Source organism: Neoarius graeffei, chromosome 23 (genome assembly GCF_027579695.1).
Source record: "Neoarius graeffei isolate fNeoGra1 chromosome 23, fNeoGra1.pri, whole genome shotgun sequence".
Classification (NCBI taxonomy): domain Eukaryota; kingdom Metazoa; phylum Chordata; class Actinopteri; order Siluriformes; family Ariidae; genus Neoarius; species Neoarius graeffei.
Genome location: NC_083591.1, coordinates 8,149,273 through 8,172,833, shown reverse-complemented (window position 1 = coordinate 8,172,833; position 23,561 = coordinate 8,149,273). Strand labels below are relative to the sequence as shown.

Below are 23,561 nucleotides of genomic sequence, written 5' to 3'. Positions count from 1 at the left end.
TTAGCTCGCGTTTTATTTTTCCGCGCACTCGTCAAAGCAATCTATAAGACGTGTCTGATATCACTTAAGACATTTTGGCACACGAACACCGTGCGCTCTGGACAGTTGTTTAGACGTTCGTCATGTACCAGCCTCTTCGGTTTGTTTGCATAACCATCAGTCTGCATCACTCCTCAACTCCTTTTCCAAACACAAGTGCTGTTTTTAACTGCTTTGTTTCCTTGCATTCTTTTTTTTTTTTTTCGAATGAGAATGTGCTTAAAGAATGGAACTCTGATCTTTTGACTTCAGTAGTCACTGTTACCACGCCGAAGTTTATTTATTTTCCAAACCAGCATGTCCTTAAGTGCACTAGAGGAGTGCACGACTTCTGACCAGTCGTAGTGGAGAATTCGGCAGCACTGTGGTGTGCGCGCGTGTGTGTGTACACTGAATTTCCTAACAGTGATGCATTTGTGTGTAGGTGACATCAGACTGGTCACTCCAGCAGGGGACGGGCTGCACTGAAGGCCACACGGGTACATCTGCTGCAGCTCCTTTGGCAGCTGGCATGGTGGCACTGATGCTGCAGGTGCGACCCTGTTTAACCTGGCGAGACGTTCAGCACATCGTCACGTACACAGCTACACAGGTATGGCCTGCATCTAAAACACACAAATAACCCCACACGTTCTGGCTGGTAGTCCTTTTCTATCCTTTCATCTTGCACAAAATACCGGGGGTAGTACAGATGTTCGGGTTCTGCACTAGCGGCTGTGAGGTCAAATCCCAGGCTCGTACATTGCATTCAGCATGTCATAAATCTCACGGTTAATTCCAACAGGTCTGGGAATGCGGAGGCATTTTGATTAACACAGGAAAGTACGTTCCCAGTCAGTTTTCTTTTGGCACGCTTTCTTGTAATCTAATCGTTTCACGTCTTCTTTTCATTCGAACGATGTGTTAAAGATTTTCAGAAAACTAAACCGGAAAGGTCTGGAAACTTTTAACAAGGACAAGAGTAAGAACCCAGATTAAATACAGAGCCGGGTGACGTTTTCACGACACGTAATAGCGTGCACAAAGAATAAACCGGAGGGAAAAATAAAAGTCAGAAAGAATCACTGGAGTCGGTCATTATTATGAGAGCGAGTCAAATAAAACTCACCCTCAGGTCTGAGCCCTGGTCCGTCATTTTAAATGCGAAAATAGTTGGCGGGGGAGGAGCTGAGGAGTGTCGGGGTGGGGTGGTGAAATGGCGCAGTCTCCTATGAACGAGTCTCAGGGCCTCTGCATGCTCTTGCGACAAGGCTTTCGCAGATAGCTTTTCGCAGACAGTTGTAATTTATTGTTGAGCGGGGAGTAATAGGCGTGCGTGATGTTATTCACCGCCACAACGCAAAGGGGCGCGAAATCGCTAGGAGTAGTTGGTGGGTGTGGTTAGTGGAGTGTTTATCCTCCGGTTACTTATAATGACTAGAACTGGAGTCGTATAGATGTACGTACTTCCTCACTTCCTTGATCAACCGCTCTTCGTGCTGCTCCATCTTCACTCGTGTTTTTAAAAATGGCGGTCGTGAAAACAAACCAAACCGGGAAAGTAGGGAAGCGGAAGTGCGTGTACAGCGGATGTAGAGTGGACCAATCGGAGCCCTCTTGTCTGCGACGCTGTCTGCGAGGCTTCTGCGGTGGTCACAATTTTTGGGAGGTGCGCGCAGAGTGTCTGCGAAGGTGGGGGGCTACGCAGACGCCATCTGCGACGCCATCTGCGAGGACTGGGTTGTCAGCATAAATTGGCCTTCAAGCAGCACACATTTGAACATGATCACAGTTTCAAATACCCTGTCCACACTAGGGATTTTGTACCGATACGAAGCTACTTTCGTACCGCAACACCTGTCCACACTAGCAACTATACCGGTACTGTAGCAGTATAACTGTATCGGTACGAAACCCACAAATGTATGGGTTTCGTACCGGTACAGTATCAGTACTGTAGCGCTTCGCTGTAGCGTGGACAGATGAAGCGGCTCTGTATCGATACAAATATAATGCGCAAGCGCAATGAACCATTCCTACGTCTTCCGGGTTATTCATACAATACAATACGCACGCGCTTTCCAGCTGTAAATAAAACGTCAAAATGGCTCAAAACGACCGTGGAGCTACATGGAGCAAAGAAAGGGGGGGGAGGGGAAGAGGGAGAAAGTGAGGGGGAGAAAGGGAGATTCGTTTTCTTTGTTTCTTTCTCAACTGCCTCACGCATTTTATACGATTCGACTGAATAAATGACCACCAGAAATACAGACTGTACACTGACAACCAAAAGCACACACACGTTGTTTCATCCGCCATATTCTCGGAAGGAAGTTACTCGGTAACCACGGAAACATTTCGCGCACGCGCATTTCAACTTCCGTGAAAGAAAACCGCAAACGTTTCTCGCTAGTGTGGACAGATGCACTAAACTGTACTGGTATACTTTGTATCGATACAGTTGTACCACTTTCGTACCGGTATAAGTGTGAACACAGCAAAAGACTCACTCATGGGCGGGGCTAGGCGAGGTGGGCCGTCCACATCCGATTAGGGGACGTTAACTTTTTTTTTTTTTCTTTTCCCTCCCACATAAATATTTCATGGTGTAGAGCAGGGGTTCCCAAAGTGTGGTGCGCGCGCACCCCCGGGGGTGCACGAGCTGCCACTAGGGGGTGCGCAAGATAAAAAATGTAATGGCGATTTTTAACTCTTCTTCTACGCCGTAACGGTTCTGCAGTAGTTTGTGGCTTCATTCATTCATTCGTGATGCTCAACTGGTTGAATTCGGCAAAACTAAATGCGCCACCACAAGTCAGGGATGAAGGAGGAGAAACCCCAACAGATAGGGAGGAATCAGGGGCAGTTGGTGAGGAGGAGAGAAGAGAGGGAGACGGGATTGCAGCGGATTAATTGTTGTATCTCTTTAAAATGCATATGTTCATAATTATCATTTGCTATTTTTACTGTTATTATATGAGTGATTCCACGCTTATGGGTACTGAAATGGGGACATGAACTTATTTTTAAAAATTCACCTAAAACCATTTCTTTTTTTTACCATCAGGTCACAAAACATGTAATCTTTAATGAATGATATGTTAAAAGATAACTTTAATTTTCTGAGATGTAATAAAAACATATTTATGCGCCAAAGTCAAGCCTATGAGTTCCAAAATGATGTCTGTTCCATTACTTCTGTTACGATTGTCCATCTCGCGTCTGTTACAAATTAATTACAATCTCGCTATATACCATGTTAATCTTATTGAAAGAATGTGTATGTTTATTCTACTACACATGTTTATTAATTATATTTGCTAAAACATCACCTTCCTATGTTTCAAAAAGTAATTCTACATTGTTAAAATTGAGAATATATATGTCCACAACACTTCTGTTACGTTCTGACTTTGGCATATAAATATGTTTTTATTACATCTCAGAAAATTAAAGTTATCTTTTAACATATCATTCATTAAAGATTACATGTTTTGTGACCTGATGGTAAAAAAAAGAAATGGTTTTAGGTGAATTTTTAAAAATAAGTTCATGTCCCCATTTCAGTACCCATAAGCGTGGAATCACTCATATGTCAACTTTTTTGCAAATTAAATTCATTCTCAATTCATTTTCATAACCTTGTAATGACAGGGTTGTGTTGCTAGTGTTTTAAACACGGTAGAAAATCATATATTTTCTCGTATCTGGCTGGTAGACTACATGCCTCGATGTGATCTCCCTTTGTAATGAATTTGCACATTTACCATGTTGCAACGTTTTAAAACTGTTACATTTCAATCAAATTCTACCTAATTCAAATACGAGAGCGCATAATATGTTAATGTGATTCGATGTTCTCATTCGAGCACGTGCTGCCTTTGTAAGAAAGCTTTGGTGGTGTTTTTTTTTTTTCACTTTTGTGGTTTCCTGCAGGTGTGGCAAACGATGTTTGTTATCATTTTAGCACAATTAAAGATGCTGCCTTTATAAGAAAGCGTGTGTTTTTTGAAATTGGGGAACTGGGGGTGCGTCAACCTGGTTGGAGTATAGAAGGGGGTGCGCGGCCAAAAAAGTTTGGGAACCGCTGGTGTAGAGAACTCCACCAACTCCATATCAGCATCGGCCTTGAAAGGTTCAGGGTGACTTTGACCACTAGATGGCGTTTTGAGTCATTTTCAACTTTTTTTTTTTTTTTTTTTTTTTATATATAAATGATAAGTTTGTCAATATTAACACCAGCAGGACATCTTTAAAAGTGAGACATAAATTAGACTCATTATTTTACGAGAGGAATCCAGACACTGGTTAATCCCTGGAACACTTTGAACAATGAAATGGAGATGATCCAGTCGTACAAAAGTGCTAATTGGACACCATCTACAATACTGTCGTCAAAATGTATAGCGATATCACTTTACAGCAGGGCTTTGAACCAGAATTTTTTTCCTGTTGGTTCGTTCCGAACAGAAACGGAATTTTAACGTTTCCGGTTTTGGGTTCCACCATTAAATAGACGTTCCCGAACCGGTTAGAACAAAAAATTTTCGTTCCCGGAACGGTTAATTACGTTCCCTGTCAGCTGTTTAACAAATGGCTATAAAATTATGTCTGTGTCTCATCCAGCTTAAGCCAAATGTAGGCTAATTCTATTACAACCTTCATTAAATAAGACAAGAAATAATTCAAAACAATTATTATTTCAAATGTTGGCGATTTGGATTCTCAGTATGTCTTCCCATCTACACAAACAGAAAAAGTGCCAAAAATGAAAGAGAATTCGTTTAGTGTGTTACCAAAGGCTAGTCAGGCCCTATAGAGGGCTACCGCATGACGTCACCGCGCCGCGAGATTTTGTTAGGCGCCATATTGGAAGACCAAGTACACATCTATGCAAGTACATACATACATAAAACAAACTACACTTGAAATGTAGCCAGGGCCGGTTCTGCCCTAATCTGGACCCGGGTGCAACACCCCCCCCCCCCCCCCCCCCCCCCCAAAAAAAAAACACCACACACCAGTCTAAATCAGGACAACCATCACATAACTATAACTATAAACATTTTATATCAACTATTTTAACTAAATGGGCTATAATAAATAAGCCTGCAGGCAGCCACGGCGGGCTGCCTCAGAAAAGTAACCATTCAATGACACAACTGAAAGCCTGCAGCCACGGCGGGCTGCCTCAGAGAAGTAACCATTTATCCTACCTTAAAACTCGTTTTGCATTTTCTGCCTCCTTTTTTGTATTTTCAACCCTCCGTTTATTTTCTTTCCTTTTCTGAAAACCCGATTTGTGTCCAGACATTTTGTTCTGCTACCAACGAACTAACTCGTCAGGTCTCGTCTCTCGAGCCCGCAATGATTCCCGTGGGAAGGGCAACAACTGATACATTTTTACAAACAGCCAATAGGGAGGTTGCAACGTTCAGGCTCTTCTTTGCTCAGACACTCAGTAATGCACTTACTGAGTAATGCACTTACTCACTTATTATCACATGGAGACGTGATAGTAGTCCACCTTCCCGCTCTCTCCATTCAGTCAGCGACCGTCACACAGGAAGTGAACCCCAGCGGATCATAGAAACTTGCGCAGGAGAAGAATGACTTTTTTTATTTGTAGGCTACGGAAACTTTGAGGAACGAAATAAAAACCGGTATTAACCGGTTACCATTATTTTTAATAAGCGTTTCTGTTCCGGAACATAAAAAATAATAAAGTTTCTGGTTTCGTTTCTGTTCCATGTGAAATAGAAAAAGTTCCCGGTTTTCGTTTTCGTTCCTTGAACCGGTTCAAAGCCTTGCTTTACAGAGATCATCATGTTGGCCAGGCTTAATTTAATATTTTGATTTTTAGATGTCAGTTGTGATCTTGCAACAAGAAGCAAACTATCTAATAGTTTATCTATTTAACAGTTATTCCACGAAATCGAGTTGTACATGAGCTGATAGCCGACGAGGCGCGTAGCACCGAGTCGTCTATAAGCCGTGTACAACAAGATTGAGTGGAATAACTGTTTTATTCTATCCACATTCAGTGGATTTTGAGAAACGGAGCATTTTTATTTTTTGCAAATTCGATTATCCATCCATCCATCTTCTACCGCTTATCTGGATCCGGGTCGCGGGAGTAGCAGCCTAAGCAGAGCAGCCCAGACTTCCCTCTCCCCAACCACCTCCACCAGCTCTTCCGGGGGAACACCGTGGCATTCCCAGGCCAGCCAAGAGATGTAAGCTCTCCAGCATGTCCTGGGTCTGCCCTGGGGTCTCCTCCCGGTGGGGCACGCCCAGAAAACCTCCCTCAGGAGTCTTCCAGGGCACATCCTGACAAGGTGCCCGAATCACCTCAACTGACTCCTTTCGATTTGTCCTTTTGGGACAAATTCGATTTAAAAAAAAAAAAAAAACCTTTATCCAAAACGTCCGACAAAATCATTTCCAATTAGAATGTAAACAAACCGACGAAATGATGAGAGCAATTTGTGAAAAATACTTTAATAATTATTATTATTATTGTTGAAAAATAATTAGACATTTTTTTCCATATTTTTTTTTAAATACCTCCCCTGTGACGGAGTAAGCGGGGTGAGGTATTGTAATCAGTGCGGTTTGTTTGTGTGTCTGTTAACAATCTAGCGTCTAGACGGTTGCACCGATTGACTTCAAATTTTCAGGGTGGGCGGGCGGGCGGGCAATGGTCTATAGATTACCTGATTAAATGTTGGGGGTAATCGGGTCAAGGTCACCAGAAGGGTCAACCTTTCGGTCAAAATAACGCATTTTCCATTGTAACTCAAAACCAGTTGCTGATAGATAGATGTTCACTGTTCTGAGCATATAGGAACTCCTATATGGCCTTTCATTTGGCACCATGATCTGTGACCTTGAAAACTCAAGGCATACCTGCCAATCTGTACGCATCTTGCGTAGCCGCTACGACTTTTTACCTCATTGTACGACTGTATGTTTTCACATTAAAAAGTACGCATATCGTCCGAACTCGCATTTCAGTCAGGTTCTCGCTGAAGTTGATACCGCTGATCTGTGAGAAAACTCAAAGCCAGAATGGAACGCTTTGCCCAATCCCCCCGTCCCTCTTCACCCCTCCCCTTCCTCCTTTGCATCTCTGACTTGAGTGCAGCGGTGCAGCCAGGTGGCTAGAGCGAGTCGGGGATTGAAACGTCGGTTAGAGACGTCGTTTTTATATTTGTAACAGAAACGGTTGTGTTTCACGTTATTTTGTGCATTTACAACACCAACAGTACAGGCTAGTTCTTCATTTAACTTCGAAGCCGTCACTCGAGGTTGCATATTCGATGCGGTAACCAACGAAACCTGATTACAATTCCTCTCGCGCTCTCATTGAATCACTATGATAAGTACCACTTTATTGATGTGCTCAACAAAACGTAGCGTGTTGTATATCTTAAGGGCAGTCGGTAACTTCTGTCAATGGTAGCCTAGAATGTTATGGAATCAATTTTGTGCCAAAATGTTCATACAATACTTTTGAAATATCAAACAAAAACGACAAATCAAAATACAAAAAAAGAAAAAAAAAGTGAATTTTTTTAGACTGGCAAACAAATTATTCGTGTAATCGTGCAAAATATCAGTCTATTACTCTTCAGAAACCTTTTATTTTTGTTCCGCGTCTTTCTCGGTTTTGTTTGACGTAATTTATTTTGGTTGCGATTCCAGCGTTCTCGTTTGCGCTCCCTGACTTTTTGCTTGCAGTTTTGGCACAAACTTGACGTGTGGGTGGGCTGTCCAGGAATGCATTCCCATTGGCTAACTTGTGTTTGACTGACAGCTACGCTCAGCCATTCCCTACTCGGATTCTGGCGGACTGTTTGCCGAGTGACCGATCCATTGACGGTAAACAAGGATGGAGTGGACTTCAGTGGCGACTATGATACTGAATTAATTCAACAAAGTGTAAATTCAATATCATAGTTGCCACTGAAGTCCACTCGATCCTTGTTTACCGTCAATGGATCGGTCACTCGTCAAACAGTCCGCCAGAATCCGAGTAGGGAATGGCTGAGCGTAGCTGCCAGTCAAACACAAGTTAGCCAATGGGAATGCATTCCTGGACAGCCCACCCACACGTGAAGTTTGTGCCAAAACTGCAAGCAAAAAGTCAGGGAGCGCAAACGAGAAAGCTGGAATCGCAACCAAAATAAATTACGTCAAGCAAAACTGAGAAAGACGCAGAACAAAAATAAAAGGTTTCTGAAGAGTAATAGACTGATATTTCGCACCATTACACGAATAATTTGTTTGCCAGTCTAAAAAAAATTACTTTTTTTTTTCCTTTTTTTGATTTGTCGTTTTTGTTTGATATTTCAAAAGTATTGTATGAACATTTTGGCACAAAATTGATTCCATAGAATGTTTGCAGATGATGTGAAGTCGAAAATTGGTCATCCCTCTTATGAAAAAACCTGCGTGGTACTGCAGTATCAAATGCTTTTTTTATACAGTATTACTGCAGTAAATGCAATATTTTGAATGCAAATGCAATAGTTTGCACATGAGAAAGGCATACTACAAAATACTGCAGTGTACTGTATAATGCAATATTTTTACTGTATAATGCAATATACTTCCAACATGTTAAAAAATGCAAGAGTCTAAACCTATTGCATGGGAAATTTGTGCAGACCATGTTTTGTGTTGAAAGTGCCTTTTTTACATACTACATTAATTTAATGTCTTTATTTATTTTGAAAGAGTGGCTCTGGTTTAATTTCATTTCATTTGCACATGTATTTAATGTTTGTTCTGCTTTTCAAAACGGAAGGAAGTTCCCAAGAGCCATCAATAACAGTTTCCCAAAGTCTATCAATAGAGATCTTGCAGTCACGTGACCGGAAAGTTAACAGCCGCCATCTTGTCGGTAAAAAATACAGCTGAATACTGCTGCACTCGTGTACAGAATGGATCAATTTCAACCGACGGACTACACGGCTCATTTTTCTGATGAACAGGTAACTAGATATATGTCTAAAATAAACGATCTACAGATTAGTGACCCTTATGGCTTACCGGACGGAGTTTTCACGACCGTGTCGGTGGATTTTGAACTGCCAGAGGTGGAATACCCAGACGTGTAATACCCAGACGTGTAGAATTACCTCATCAACTTTCCCTCGCTGTTCAGTGGTGAAGCACTGCGTGCTTATAAATCTCTGGACAGTTATCTCTACAGAAATTCAGGATTTGTCAGCGACTCAGATGTGGCATCTTGTAAACAAGAAAATAACAATCCTCATTGGACGGGTAAGTCACTTAAGTATTACTAGTACTGATACTAGATATATCAGTAGTATCTAGTATAGCACTGACCAGCCGATTATAGAATAGAATAAGGTAATTCCAGCTGTAATTCCAAATCGTCCGTCTTGTTTACCATGGATCTGGCGTTGGAGAGGTAGAGGCTTGGCAGTGGAGGTTTGAGTAGCTGTTTTCTGAGCTTAGTCAACAGGCCGGCTCTGCCTGCAGCCTCACTTTTGCTTCCGCTCCCGACGCCGCCTCCTTCACTTTGCTTCCGATAACAATCCACGGAGACCCCGCTGGTCTCGCTATCTCGTCCGGAATGTTGTGCATGCGATGGAAATCGCTACAAACCGTCATTTTCTGCTGGAAACCAATGTCCAGTAAGTCCATACGGTTGTAGTGGATATTGAAGTCCGATACTGACGAACAACACGCAAAAATACACACAAAAAACATAAAAAACGTGCACAGGTAGGGAGAGCTTGTAGTTGCAGCCGTTGTAGTAGAATTGTATATAGTAGGGTTTTCCAGAAGAAAAGGTAGAAGCAGAAGTAGAACCAGAAGTAGAAGGCGGAAATATGGCGTTTGACCGACAAGATGGCGTCCGTCACAATCTGGATCGGCTGTGACGTCACATGCAAGATCTCTCTAGGAATGTTTTACAAAACTGGACTATGTTCCCAAGGTCAATCAATAAAACTGGATTGAAAGTGTGTTTTTGGTCTGCTGGTTGTGGTCTGTGGGGGCGCATGCGCGCCGGGTTGGGGTGAGGTTGACGCGAGGGAGGGGGGTACTCATGAAATTGTAAAATCGGACTCAAAAATTTTTTTCAAGGTTGGCAGGTATGTCAAGGTCACGTATTTTCAGAGGGCTGTAACTTGAAAACGGTTGATGCTAGACAGATGTTTACCATTATCAACTTAGAGGAAGTGTCATATGGGCTTTCATTTGGCACCATGACCTTTTGACCTTGAATGACTGGCTCTGAAATGTCAAACTCAAGGTCATGGATTTTCATCGGACTATAACCCTGACAGCTGACAACTGAGAAATATTACCATTGTCGACATTTCGTCGTCGGTTGGTTCAGCGACACGCTCCGCCGTTTTTGTTTTTCTCTACTCACGGTATATGAGCCGATAGCCCAGTAGTAGAGTAGCCAATCGGAGCGTGCGATTGCTCATGTCCAGTGAATGTGGATAGAATAACAACTAATATACGCTAACAGTAATGGAGTTACAGTTATAGACCGTGTTCCTGTTAATGCTTTTTATCATATCGACAAATGATGTGTGTTTTAGTATGACGCTGATGCCGATTGGGAGACCAACGGCGCCGGTTTCCACCACAGCCACAAGCATGGGTTCGGCCTGCTCAATGCCTGGAGACTGGTCAACGCTGCCCAGGTACATCCTGCTCTCATGTGTGCTCGAGTCTTTACAGGTATACATGAATGAGAAGTAACTCTCTGTGTGTGTGTGTGTGTGTGTGTGTGTGTGTGTGTGTGTGTGCACAGATCTGGGAGACCGTGCCACCCCAGGCGTCTTATCAGAGCCCAGTTTTAAAAGAGAGAGAAACAATCCCAGCCTTTCCGAACAAACTTATCCTCACCTGGAATGGTAAGACCTGTGTGAACATGGTTACGTGGAACACGAAACGAATATAAAATGAAAATTTACAACAGATGACGACAACTGTAGGTACAAACGGGTTAGTCATACACAAGCTACACAGCCTGATTTAACAGTACCTGAGATCTCTCTTATGCCCCTTTTCCACCAAAGCAGTTCCAGGGCTGGTTCGGGGCCAGTGCTTAGTTTGGAACCGGGTTTTCTGTTTCCACTGACAAAGAACTGGCTCTGGGGCCAGAAAAACCGGTTCCAGGCTAGCACCAACTCTCTGCTGGCCTGGGAAATCCCATGCTGCTTTGCACAATCGTTCCGATCTGAAAAGACAGCATGGAAACTATGGTCTAAAGCAGGGGTGGCCAACCAGTTGGAGACCAAGAGCCACATTTTTTACTGCATTACCGCAAAGAGCCACATCATACACATGGGCACACGAACATCACCCATCCCTTTCTCTGTCTCTGTCTCTCTCTCACACACACACACACACACACACACACACACACACCTCTGCTCAGCCAGATTAATAGTAAATGTCACACGCCAACATGAGAGAAATTTACTCCTTCAGTCAGTACTAATACCACAGGCCAGTCATTTACAGCAATCAATATTGTGTGCACTTACTATGCATGTTGCTTAGTGGGACTTCTGACATTCCTTGCCTTGAACAATCCTCTTCAAATCTGCCTTGTATTCCGTCGTTGCCACTCGAAGCAGTTCTTTCACATGGGTGTCAGTCAGAACAGAGCGATGCTTTGACTTCACGTGTTTCATGGTAGAGAACACAGACTCGCAGACGTATGTTGACCCAAACATTGACAGTATCTTAAGCGCAGCCCGTTTCACATTCGGGTATTTTTCCAATGGCACACTTTTCCAAAACTCAATGGTGCCTTCCCTCAAAACAGGTTTCAGTTGGTCTTCCTCACGAAGATCGATCATCTCCAACTCAGCCGCAGCTTCATCTGTGACTAGCGGGGCTTTCAAACAGTCCGTCTCCGCATTGAATGGGTCGACGAGGAACGTAACCTGTGGCCTTTTCAGTTGTATATCACGGAACCGGGTTACAAAGCTTTCGTGCAGGTTTTCAATTAGTGTCGCATATCTGGCTCCTTGCTTATTCAGGGAGGCGGGAAGCTTTGAAATGAGCTAATGATGACTGACATATAAGGCAGAATGGCTTGCCATTACGTTCAACAAAAAGTATAAACTCTCCCACTCTGTTAAAAATGTCCTATGTTCGTCTTCATATTTTCGTTTTGCTGTGCATTTTTTCATTGCCATTTTGAGAGGCTACTTGACACAAGATACACCTTGCCCAAAAACTTAGCGATTATCTCACGCACATGCGCATTTGACATACCGTAATATGCCCAAGCAAAGCGAAGATGCATTTGACGAAAATACCATACTGAACTCAAGCAAAGCGCACACGCACATAAAAAAAAAAAAAAAAACACAAACACAAACTTCGATATGAACGTAAGAGCCGCATGACACCGGGCAAAGAGCCGCATGCGGCTCGCGAGCCGCGGGTTGGCCACCCAAGGTCTAAAGGCTCGCCTGAGTTAGGGAGCCAATCAGAGAGTGGGGAGGGGTGGAAAGACGGTGACGCGTACCACTCGACAAACGGAAGCTTGTAGTTTATTTGGGACTGTTTACGGATCACATTTAACATGGCGGTGAGCGATACGAACCAAACTAACCAAACCAGCTTCTCTCATATTTGTCTTGCACAAACGGCAGTAATCGTTCGGTGCCATTGTTTTCCTATTTTTGTTTTGCCTTCTCTTTCTCTTTCCTTCTCTTCTTCGCCTCTTCATCGCTCTAACTACGTCACCGGGTACAACTGCCATGATTGGCCATGGGCTACGTATACGCCAAATGATAGACATTCGCAACGTCCAATAAACGGCCGTTGACAATCGTAAACCACACCTCCCCTACAAGAAATTCAATAGGCGGATTCCAGACCATATTTCACTTGTGATATGGTCTGGTGTTAACCAGACTAACTCTCTGCTGGGCCAGACGAAAGAACCGCTTACATCAGCAGGGGGCGGAGTTGTTAAGACCAACAACAATAACAAGATCGCCATTTTTAAGCGACGAGAAGCAGCAGCTGTACAAACGCGAAGTCATTTATTATTATTGTTGTTGTTGCTGCTGCTTCTTCCGTGTTGTTTTTGCTTCGATATTCGCGCCAAGGTTTATGTAAACGTAGCGACGTAACTGACGTATACAGCGACGTAACTGATGTGGCTTCCGTTAGCACCACGAGCTATGGAAAAGCAAACTGGTTCTCAGCTGGCTCGCAAGTTGAACGAGTTGTGAACCAGCACCAGCCCCGAACCAGCCCTGGAACTGATTTGGTGGAAAAGGGGTATTATAGAGCAGTGATTTAAGGTTTCTTGGGACGAAATCTTATTCTTCAGCGTTGCTTGTTGTCTCTCAGCAGCTTGATTACCATCTCAAAGACATGGTGACATCACCGGTAGACATATTTAGCAAAGCATGCAAGGCTCCAAACCCCAGACTGGCTCTGGAAACTAAAGCTGAAAATATTTAGCTTTTCTCAAGCAGTACTTTTTCTTTATTTATCTCTCTGCATTTTTTTCCCCCTTTTTGTGTCTGTCTTTCTTTGGCAGTCTCGCTTTATTGGTTTCAGTAGACACAGGGATTGAAAAATCGTAACTGGATTACCTTGCCCTCTGGGAAAGTGCTGCATGCTTCTCACGCTCTTGTTTTGGTTGCTCATAAACCTCCAGGCTAAAATAATTTAACGACTTAATTAACGGCAGTTAACGTACATAAGGTGAAAGGAAGATGGTATGTAGCCATAATACCTTTGACAGGCGTGTATTTGTTTTCGCCCGATTACTTCTTTCCACCTGAGCCGGATGGCAGGTTTGCGCTGCAGTGTAAGATTTTGCTCACAATCTTGACTGTTCCAAAAGGTCAAGAGCACCACCATACAAGTCTGTGCGTTAATCGTTACTATAGAAACGATAAAGCGTCCAAACAAACTTTAACTGTGAAAAAGTAATCATCCAGTCGGAATTGAGAATTTAACCTCATTATGGTATAAGAAGTGGTGAGCGTGTCCGCCTCTCGATCGGGAGATCGTGAGTTCTGTTCGCTGTCGGGTCATACCAAAGACCGTCATAAAAATGGTACCTACTGCTGTCTGGCAAGGTGCGCCGCAATACAGATGCGCGTAGGGAGTCAAACGCTTGCGGTTACCAGAGGACCCGCCTCCCTCCCTACTGTAACCCTAGCGAGAGGCCGAGGGCTATGGAAGCGGAGATCGGCGCCACCCGGTGCTCTTTAAAGTGCATATCCTGGACCAATTTCGTTTTTTTTTTTATATGAAAGTATGTCCCTTTACACACTCGTCCAGAAGGGTAATTTTTCACAAGGCCATCTGTCTACAGCAGAAAAAAATAAAATAACAAAACGCGTCTGGAAAAATCCCAAAGGAGTCTGGAGCCAGATTCGTGACGTTACCTGCGGAAGCGCCAGCAGACTGCGTGAGCTTTGCGCAGTCTCAGTGCACAGCCTGTGTAAACCAAGCGCCCCCATTTCTCTCTCATTGTCCGGTCTTTTGGGAAACGCTGAGTACTAATCCTAGTCATGAAAGTGTTCCGGATTTTCCCGGAATTCCGGATTTTTAGATTTTCATGAAAATTCCTCCGGGTTTTTTCTGCTAATGACAAGTCTTCCGGAAATCCCCGGAAATCTGGATATTTGACAAAACTCTTGAAAATCTCCGGTTTCCCAAATGGAGAAATTTATTTTTTGGATTTTTCGCGTTCCTAGATGCGGCCTAATACTTCGCATCGTCCTTGCCTGGGCGCAGTCCTTAAATAGCCCAGACGTAGTTCATTGATTAAAGACAGGTGTTCTTTGTTAACGGCACGTGTGCCGGAGCTCGTTAGGCGCGCCCAAGGTGTGCCTTCAGGTGCACGTGTTAAGGTGTGCAGGACTGACACTGTTCTGCGCAAGCGCAACACAATCGCACTAGAAAGCATGTTCAAGCTGCCAGTGTAGCTGCAGTCTTTTTAGTTGCAAATTACGAGTATTTCCTCTTGTGTTAATAATTGGCCATGTCAAAACAAGCAAAACTTTCCTCCTTCTTTTGACGTGAAGAGAGGTCAGCAATTTATTTTATATATATATATATATATATATATCTTTTTTTTTTTTTTTTTTTTTTATTCCTATCAAAGTTGCATTTTGTGGCTTGGAAGCTAAGTTTTAGTGCCGTTTCTAGATCACAACATCAAGAAAACGTGGAAGAAACAGCAATAATGGAAGAGCCGGTTTCTAAGCTGCCTAAAACTAGCAATGGTAATTATTTTTTTGTTACATAATGCATTCAGGCTGCCAGTCAGTGTGTGACGCACACACCCTGAAAAATCCACACTACGCCCCTGATTTACATGAGAAATGTGGTATTCATTGGTGTGTTTAAATTTACAGACAATACGAACTAATGTAAACAATTGGCTTCAACTCGCATAAATCTGAATTGGAAATGTTTAGTTCACTTTAGCTTCTGCAAACGCACAACTCGACTAAAAGATTGATAAACGAGGCTCAACGTCCCCAACACTGAAACCTGAAAGCTCTAGAAACTCTAACAGACCTTTACTTTTTAACAGCACTGTTTTGGGATTTTGCTGAGTTTACCTTCAACTGTCTGATTTTTTTCAAAGTAATGAACTGTGTAGGCAGGAAAATCACCCCGCTTTCTAAATGCACTCCTGAAAATCACTCACTAACGAGGGGAATTAAATTTGATATTTCTGACATGTTAATCATTAATGTACATGAAAGAAAAAGGCTTAAAAGTTATGCATGAAATTTTTTATTTCCAACATGGATAAAAAAATGTATGTAACTATTTGTACATACAAAAGAAAGACAACGAGAAAGTGACAAAAAAATAACTAAATTAAAATAACATAAAGAGCTAAGACATTACAAAACACCGCACATTGTTCGAAAAAGGAGTGGGAAGAAGTACAATACTTTTTTTTTTTTAATTTCCCACCCCTTTTTAACTACCCCAAAATCCAAACTACATTAATACACCTATAAAAATATATACCATATATACACTTCATGAATATCTATATACATATATAATTACAAAAAAATATATACACTTCATAAATATCTATATAAATATATAATTACAAATAAATAAATATATATTAGATATAAATATAAGATATACACTTCATAAATACCCATATATATATATATATATATATATATATATATATATATATATATAAAATTATCAGCTGGATAGTACAGTGGTAACGCTCACTGACTACGACGCAGGAGATCGGGGTTCGAATCCCGGTCGGGGCAAAACATCATCCAGTAAGGGTCCTTAGGCAAAAACCCCTCATGATATATCAGCCTACCTCAGGAATGAGTGAAGACATAACTGATAGTCATACCGGCTCAGACGTCGCCCGGGTCAACAAGGTCTGCGTCAGTTGCTAGGGAACCAGGGCAAACTGATGAGAAATGGGCTACTGGAACAAGACATCAATGGACGAGGACAGAAAATACGGATTTGCTGGAATGCTACTATACAAGCAATCCCAGAGAGAGGGGATACATGCAGCGAATGTGGGACCATTGGATACTTCGAAACCCACAATCAAGGCTAACAAATAAACAGCTATTAGCCCAGTGTTCCTACTATCTAATCTACTATCACAACTAGAGATTAATGGTCAGCAGGGAGATATCATCATCCCCACAACCAGAGATTGGGTACCTCAACATAAGCCTCAACATAAGAGCTGCTGACCTGAGAAGGAAGATCGTGACCCAACTGGAAACCTGGAGCCCCCGACGAATACCGAAGCTGAGTTGCCAAGTACCTTCAGAAGATCTACTAGTAGACGTGAATGCTGCTCTGAAGACAATCTCCACAAGAACCATCACTGAGACCAACAAGCTGATACACAGTACAGCAACAGTAATCATGGAGATGCTTGGACACAAGGTGGGCTCGGGACATAACAAACAGTATCCACCATGGAAGAGACAATTAGAGGCCAAGATAAAGGCAGCACGGAGAGAAGTTAGCCAGCTAGCTGAACTACAGAAAGGGAACATGGTGAATAAAGGGGCACCCAGGAAGTACAACTCACTCTCCATACCAGAGGCACTCGAAACTGCCAAACAGCGACTAACAGCTCTGACCACCCGGTTGAAGAGATACACCAAGGAGGGAGAGGCCAGGAGAATAAACAAGCTGTTCTCCACTGAACCAGCCAAGGTGTACTCTCAGTGGCAGGGGAACAACAACTGGTCAGACCCACCAAGAGCTGAGGTGGAAAAATACTGGAAAGACATATGGGAAAGAAAGGCATCACACAACACCGATGCCCAATGGTTAGTGGACCTAAGAGCTGACCACAGCAACCTCCCAGAACAAGAACCAGTAACCATCTCAATGGCAGATGTCCAAGAAAGAGTGTCAAAGATGAAGAGCTGGACAGCACCAGGCCCCGATATGATCCATACGTACTGGCTGAAGAAGCTAACTGCACTCCATGAACGCCTAGCAGCACAGATGAACCAGCTGCTGAGGGATGGAACCCACCCAGAATGGCTAACCCAAGGCAGGACAGTCCTAATCATGAAGGACCCCCAGAAGGGACCCATCCCATCCAACTACCGGCCAATTACTTGTCTCTGCACAACATGGAAGGCCCTGTCAGGCATCATTGCGGCAAAAATGAGTAAGCATGTGGCTCAATACATGAGCGAGGCACAGAAAGGAATTGGCAGTAACACCAGAGGAGCCAAGCACCAGCTACTGGTCGATAGAACAGTCGCCCGAGACTGTAAGAAGAGACAGACCAACCTGTGCACTGCCTGGATTGACTACAAGAAAGCCTACGACTCAATGCCACACACATGGATACTGGAATGTCTGGAACTATATAAGATCAACAGGAACCTAAGGACCTTCATCCAGAACTCAATGGAAATGTGGAAGACAACCCTAGAGGCCAACTCAAAACCCATTGCCCAAGTCAACATCAAGTGCGGCATATACCAAGGAGATGCGCTATCACCACTGCTGTTCTGCATAGGCCTGAACCCCCTCAGTCGGATCATCACGAAGAGCGGCTACAGGTACCGATTCCGTAGTGGGGCAACAATCAGCCACCTGCTCTACATGGATGACATCAAGCTGTATGCCAGGAACGAGCGAGAAATAGACTCGCTGATCCACACCACCCGGATCTACAGCGATGACATAGGGATGTCATTCGGGTTGGACAAGTGTGGCCGGATGGTCTCAAAGAGAGGCAAGATGATCCGGACTGAGGGGATTGACCTACCAGAGGGGAACATGGGTGATATCCAAGACAGCTACAAGTACCTTGGCATCCCACAGGCTAATGGAAACCATGAAGAAGCCACAAGGAAGTCAACCACAGCCAAATACCTCCAGAGAGTAAGGCAGGTCCTGAAAAGTCAGCTGAATGGTAAGAACAAGGTCCGAGCCATCAACATGTACGCACTACCAGTCATCAGATACCCCGCTGGTATCATAAACTGGCCAAAGGAGGAGATAGAAGCCACAGATATCAAGACTCGAAAGCTCCTCACCATGCATGGAGGGTTCCACCCCAAGTCCAGCACCCTGAGACTATACACTAAGCGGAAAGAGGGAGGCCGAGGGCTAGTGAGCATCAAGACCACGGTCCAGGATGAAACATCGAAAATCCGAGAATACATCAGAAAGATGGCCCCAAAGGATGAACTGCTAAGTGAATGTCTCAGGCAGCAGAACCCTGATGAGAGTGCAGAGGAGGAGGAGGAACAGACAACCTGGAGGGACAAACCCCTACATGGCATGTACCACCGTCAGATAGAGGAAGTGGCTGATATCAAGAAATCCTACCAGTGGCTGGATAATGCAGGACTGACAGACAGCACAGAGGCACTAATCATGGCAGCACAAGAACAGGCCATAAGCACAAGAGCCATAGAGGCCAGGATCTACCAGAGTAGATCAGACCCAAGATGCAGACTGTGCAAAGAAGCCCCTGAAACAGTCCAGCACATAGTAGCAGGGTGTAAGATGCTAGCTGGATCAGCGTACATGGAAAGGCACAACCAAGTGGCTGGGATAGTATACAGGAACATCTGCAACCAGTATGGAATAGAAGTACCCAAGTCCCAATGGGCCATACCACAGAAGGTGGCTGAGAACAACAGGGCCAAGGTTCTGTGGGACTTCAGCTTCCAAACTGACAAACAGATCCTGGCTAACCAACCGGACATAGTGGTGGTGGACAAAGAGCAGAAGAGGGTGGTGGTGATAGATGTGGCGATCCCAGCTGATGCCAACATCAGGAAGAAGGAACATGAGAAACTTGAGAAGTATCAAGGGTTGAAAGAGCAGCTGGAACGGATGTGGAAGGTCAAGGGTTGCGTGGTCCCCGTGGTAGTGGGGGCACTTGGGGCAGTAACCCCCAAACTGGGAGAGTGGCTCCAGCAAATCCCAGGAACAACATCTGAAGCCTCAGTCCAGAAGAGCGCAGTCCTAGGAACATCGAAGATACTGCGCAGAACCCTCAAACTCCCAGGCCTCTGGTAGAGGACCCGAGCTTGAGGATGACATGGATACCACCCCCCCGCCGGGGGTGAGAAGGAGATTTTTTTTATATTTATTTATAATTATATATTTATATAGATATTTATGAAGTGTATATGTGGTATATCTATTTTATTTATATATATATATATATATATATATATATATATATATATATATATATATATATATATATATATATAATAGATATACCACATATACACTTCATAAATACCCATATATATATATATATATATATATATATATATATATATATATATATATATATATATATATACACTTCATATATAATTTGTTTTAGTGAAAATAAGTACTAAAATGCACTAGAATGCAGGGTTTTGCGTGTTATGTTATTAAAATATTTTCAGGGGATGTTGCTCCCCCCCCCAAATCTTAGTTTGACTTTCAAAAGTTCAGGTTTTTTTCTTTGCTCCACTTTCATCTCTATAATCCCATTAAGATTGGTGTTGCTACACCCTCCTACGATACATCTGTTAACCATTTTAATAATTACATGATAACGTTGAAGAAATTTGCAGAAAACCACCAGGTCGTTTTCTCATAAACAAACCAGCGCGGACGTAGGATTCAGAAGGAGGCGTCCCGCACATACGCGACGTCACGAAAATCAATGTTTGCCGGGAAATCCAAATGGCAAGTTTTTTCAGAGGCGGACCAATTCGCCTCAAATGGCTTGATTTCAACTGAGTTTTTCTGGTATTGTACAAGGTAAAAAAAAATTGCACAAAATGCAAAATGTGACAGATATTTGACCAAAGTTTAATATAAAATAGGAGAATTACACTGATCTCGCTCCTGAATTTACCCGTGATATGCACTTTAAGGGCCTGGTTAGTAATGGGACAGGAGACTGCCTGGGAAGACCAGGGCATGGCGCCGGAACCACTTTCGACTCGTCTTACGGTATAAGACGAGATCTTTTTTTTTTGTGTGTGTGTGTGTTCAGAAGTAAGCATTGTTGCACAAGACACATTTTTTCGCCCTGCATATAAATCACTTTTGCCCTGCTTCAGGAGAGACAAGAAAAAAAAATGACTAAGATCTACAGATTGCTTGTAAAAACATATTTGCCGCTCGAGTGACGCTCTACCTTCTATTCCATGTATAAAAGGGCAAGTCTCTTGTGGCTTGTAGTTAAATTTGATCAGTCTGTTTTTGTCGTCCAGATCCTGCTACTCGTTACTGAGGAAGCTGAATGCACTGTGTGTGTGTTTGAGATTACGAGAGAGAGAGAGAGAGCGAGAGGGAGAGTTCAGCTAGTCCCTCCCAACTGGCAATCACCAATCTGCCCTTATTAGGCAATGTTTTGCAACATCTGTGTCACTGAATGCACAGCGAAGCCAGTCCATCCATCTCTCATCCCCTTTTTTCCTGTCTTTCTATTTGTCTTCATTTGCTCTCTCCGAAAACGTTGAGGCACTATTGTAGAACCGTCTACATTCAGATTCCAACATATCCGCCGCAAACGTCGCCTCTCGAAGTCGAGTCTCTTATTAAACCACTTTTGAGAAAGTGCAGGACGATATTTTCTACCAGTCTCCGTGATTGTGTGCGCGCGCTCGCAGGAGTGTAAAAGAAAGAACGGGAATATTTTTCACTTCATTCGGTGCCCAAGAAAACATCAGAGACCTGCTTTGGCAAGAAAGCGCCGCAGTTATGACGTTACAGACACAGGCAGCACGCTTACGGACATGAATCGGCCCAAAAACGCACGACTTTCATTCAGAACGAAGCGTTTCCGCGCACGTCTGGTTCTCATCGAGTAGCACGTCTAAGCCGAAGCCGTCCCAGTAGGAGATCGTTTCATAACAGTGTTTAGAGCAAAGAACTCCAGCGGCGGGGGGGAAAGGGTTGTGCTGTTTTAAGAAGTCCCAATTAGCACGGGTTAGAGAGGTAGAGCCGTTCAAGCAACAATGCTTTCTTGATTACTTAAAGACCAATCCATGACAAAATGGCGGGGCGATGAAGCAGAGTTGCAGTTACGACGCCAAACTTGTTTTCCTCCTCTGAAGTGTTTCATCCTTCGTATACTACAGCAATTAAATTTTTTTTTTATGATATTTTCCCATAAAGAGCGAGCAAGCGAGGTTAATGAGTTTATTATATGCCGTTTTTTTCTAAGATTAAAATACAGTCGTTATAATGAAGCGTGACGCTGCTTTCAGTCACGTCATATTTGTCAGGTATGAATAAACAGCTAGTGGTTTCAAAATTGAACAACTGTTCGCAGTTGGCGGTTTCCGAACGCTCTTCGTCGCTCATTTCTTGAATAACTCGCCAACTCTTGTTTGTCTTTCGGCCGTTTTTGATTTCCAATCAATCTTTTTTTTTTTTTTTTGCAACATTGAAAGCCGGCACCTTGGAAAGAAACTAAGTCTGTAATCAGAAACCAAGGCACCAATCAGAGCGCATGAGTTTACCGGACATAGCTCGTGCCGTATAATAATCACCACTTACTGACCAATCAGAATAGAGTAGAGCAGGGCTTTTCAAAGTGTGGGGCGCGCCTCCCCTGGGGGGCGCCAGAGTTCTTCGGGGGGGCGCAACGTGAGGAAACATAAACCAGAATAAGTTACTATTGTGGACATTTAGCGAACTTCAGCTAGCCTTTGCCAGAGACAAAATGGATCGATTTTTAGTACCTAAAGCTACAGTGAGTGAGGAGACAGAGTCTGGGCCAAGCAAAAAACCAGACCCTCCAGGATTTCGCGATGTTGCGATTTGCAGCTTCAACGCAAATTCAACCAATCCCCGCGAATTCAGGGCGGTGTTGCAATTATATCCAATCACCGCAACCTTCCCGCAAATTTGACCAATCGTTGGCGTCGTCTTGAGGTGACGTCAACAAACTACCTTCCGCCTTACTTCCGTGTATACGTTCAAGAGAAGCAGCATGCGCATAGTGTTGCCAGATTGGGCGGTTTTAAGTGCATTTTGGCGGGTTTTGAACATATTTTGGACTGGAAAACGTCAGCAGTATCTGGCAACACTGTGTGCGAGTCAGTGTTTATGTAGGCTTAAATTCTGTTACTGAAAGTGTGTTATGTTTGCAGTGAAGGACTGTGTGCACTTTACATTATTTTTTACTTAATACAAGAAATTAATGGATGCCAACATTTTTGCCAAAATGGTATTTTATTTTCCATTGTTTAGGCAGCTTCAGCATCATACTGTGAGATTCTGTTCAAATTGTTTTTTTCTTCTATGAAGCCTGAGCCATTTATTTTATTAGTTTATAATTATTGTTTAATTTAGTCTTCAGGAGAGACTGCCTGCACACAGTACTAGTATTAATAGTTTATTTTTTTTCTTACATGAAAGCTGAGGCATTTATATTATATTTTAAGGTAACTTCATGTTGTGCTGTGAGGTTCTATGCACGTTAACTTTTGAACCAACAGGTGCATTTGGATAAGTAAAGCCTATTTTTCTGCATTTTTGTAGTCCTGGTAATCTTTTATATTGGTAAAGATGTTTATAGGACCATTTCTCAGTGTCTTTGTTTTTTTAATCAATAGTTTTTCGGTAATAACTTAATATTTAACATATCACTCAATTTTAATCACAAAAAGAGAAAATCGCAACAATTTCTCGCAACTTTCACTTCCTCCCGCAATGTAATCACAACAAAAATCTAAAAAACACCGCAACTTTCATCGCAATTTTTTGGAACCCCCCGCAACATCAGACATTTTAGCCCGCAACAATCACAAAAAAGGCCCGCGAAATCCTGGGGGGACTGAAAAAAGAAGGAAGTATGACCACGATTATTTAAAGTTTGGATTTTCATGGACTGGATCTGAAGATGCTCCACTGCCACAGTGTGTTGTCTGCCAAGAAGTGCTCGCTAACGATGCTATGAGATGTTTAAAATGTGTAAAACAAGATCTTTTAAAAAGAAAAGCACAGATGTTTTAAATGTGTAAAAGAAAAAACTAATG

The 23,561-nt window shown here is 43.0% G+C and overlaps 1 protein-coding gene across 1 annotated transcript in view; it reads left to right on the top strand.

Moving 5' to 3' along the window:
- The window catches only part of pcsk7 (proprotein convertase subtilisin/kexin type 7), an 85,891-nt gene that overhangs the window by 46,373 nt on the left and 15,957 nt on the right, over positions 1–23,561 (top strand). The window contains exons 9-11 of the mRNA XM_060905701.1: positions 464–631; positions 10,605–10,709; positions 10,820–10,922. Of these exons, the coding sequence (XP_060761684.1) occupies positions 464–631; positions 10,605–10,709; positions 10,820–10,922 (376 nt within the window). The remainder of the gene's footprint in view (positions 1–463; positions 632–10,604; positions 10,710–10,819; positions 10,923–23,561) is intronic.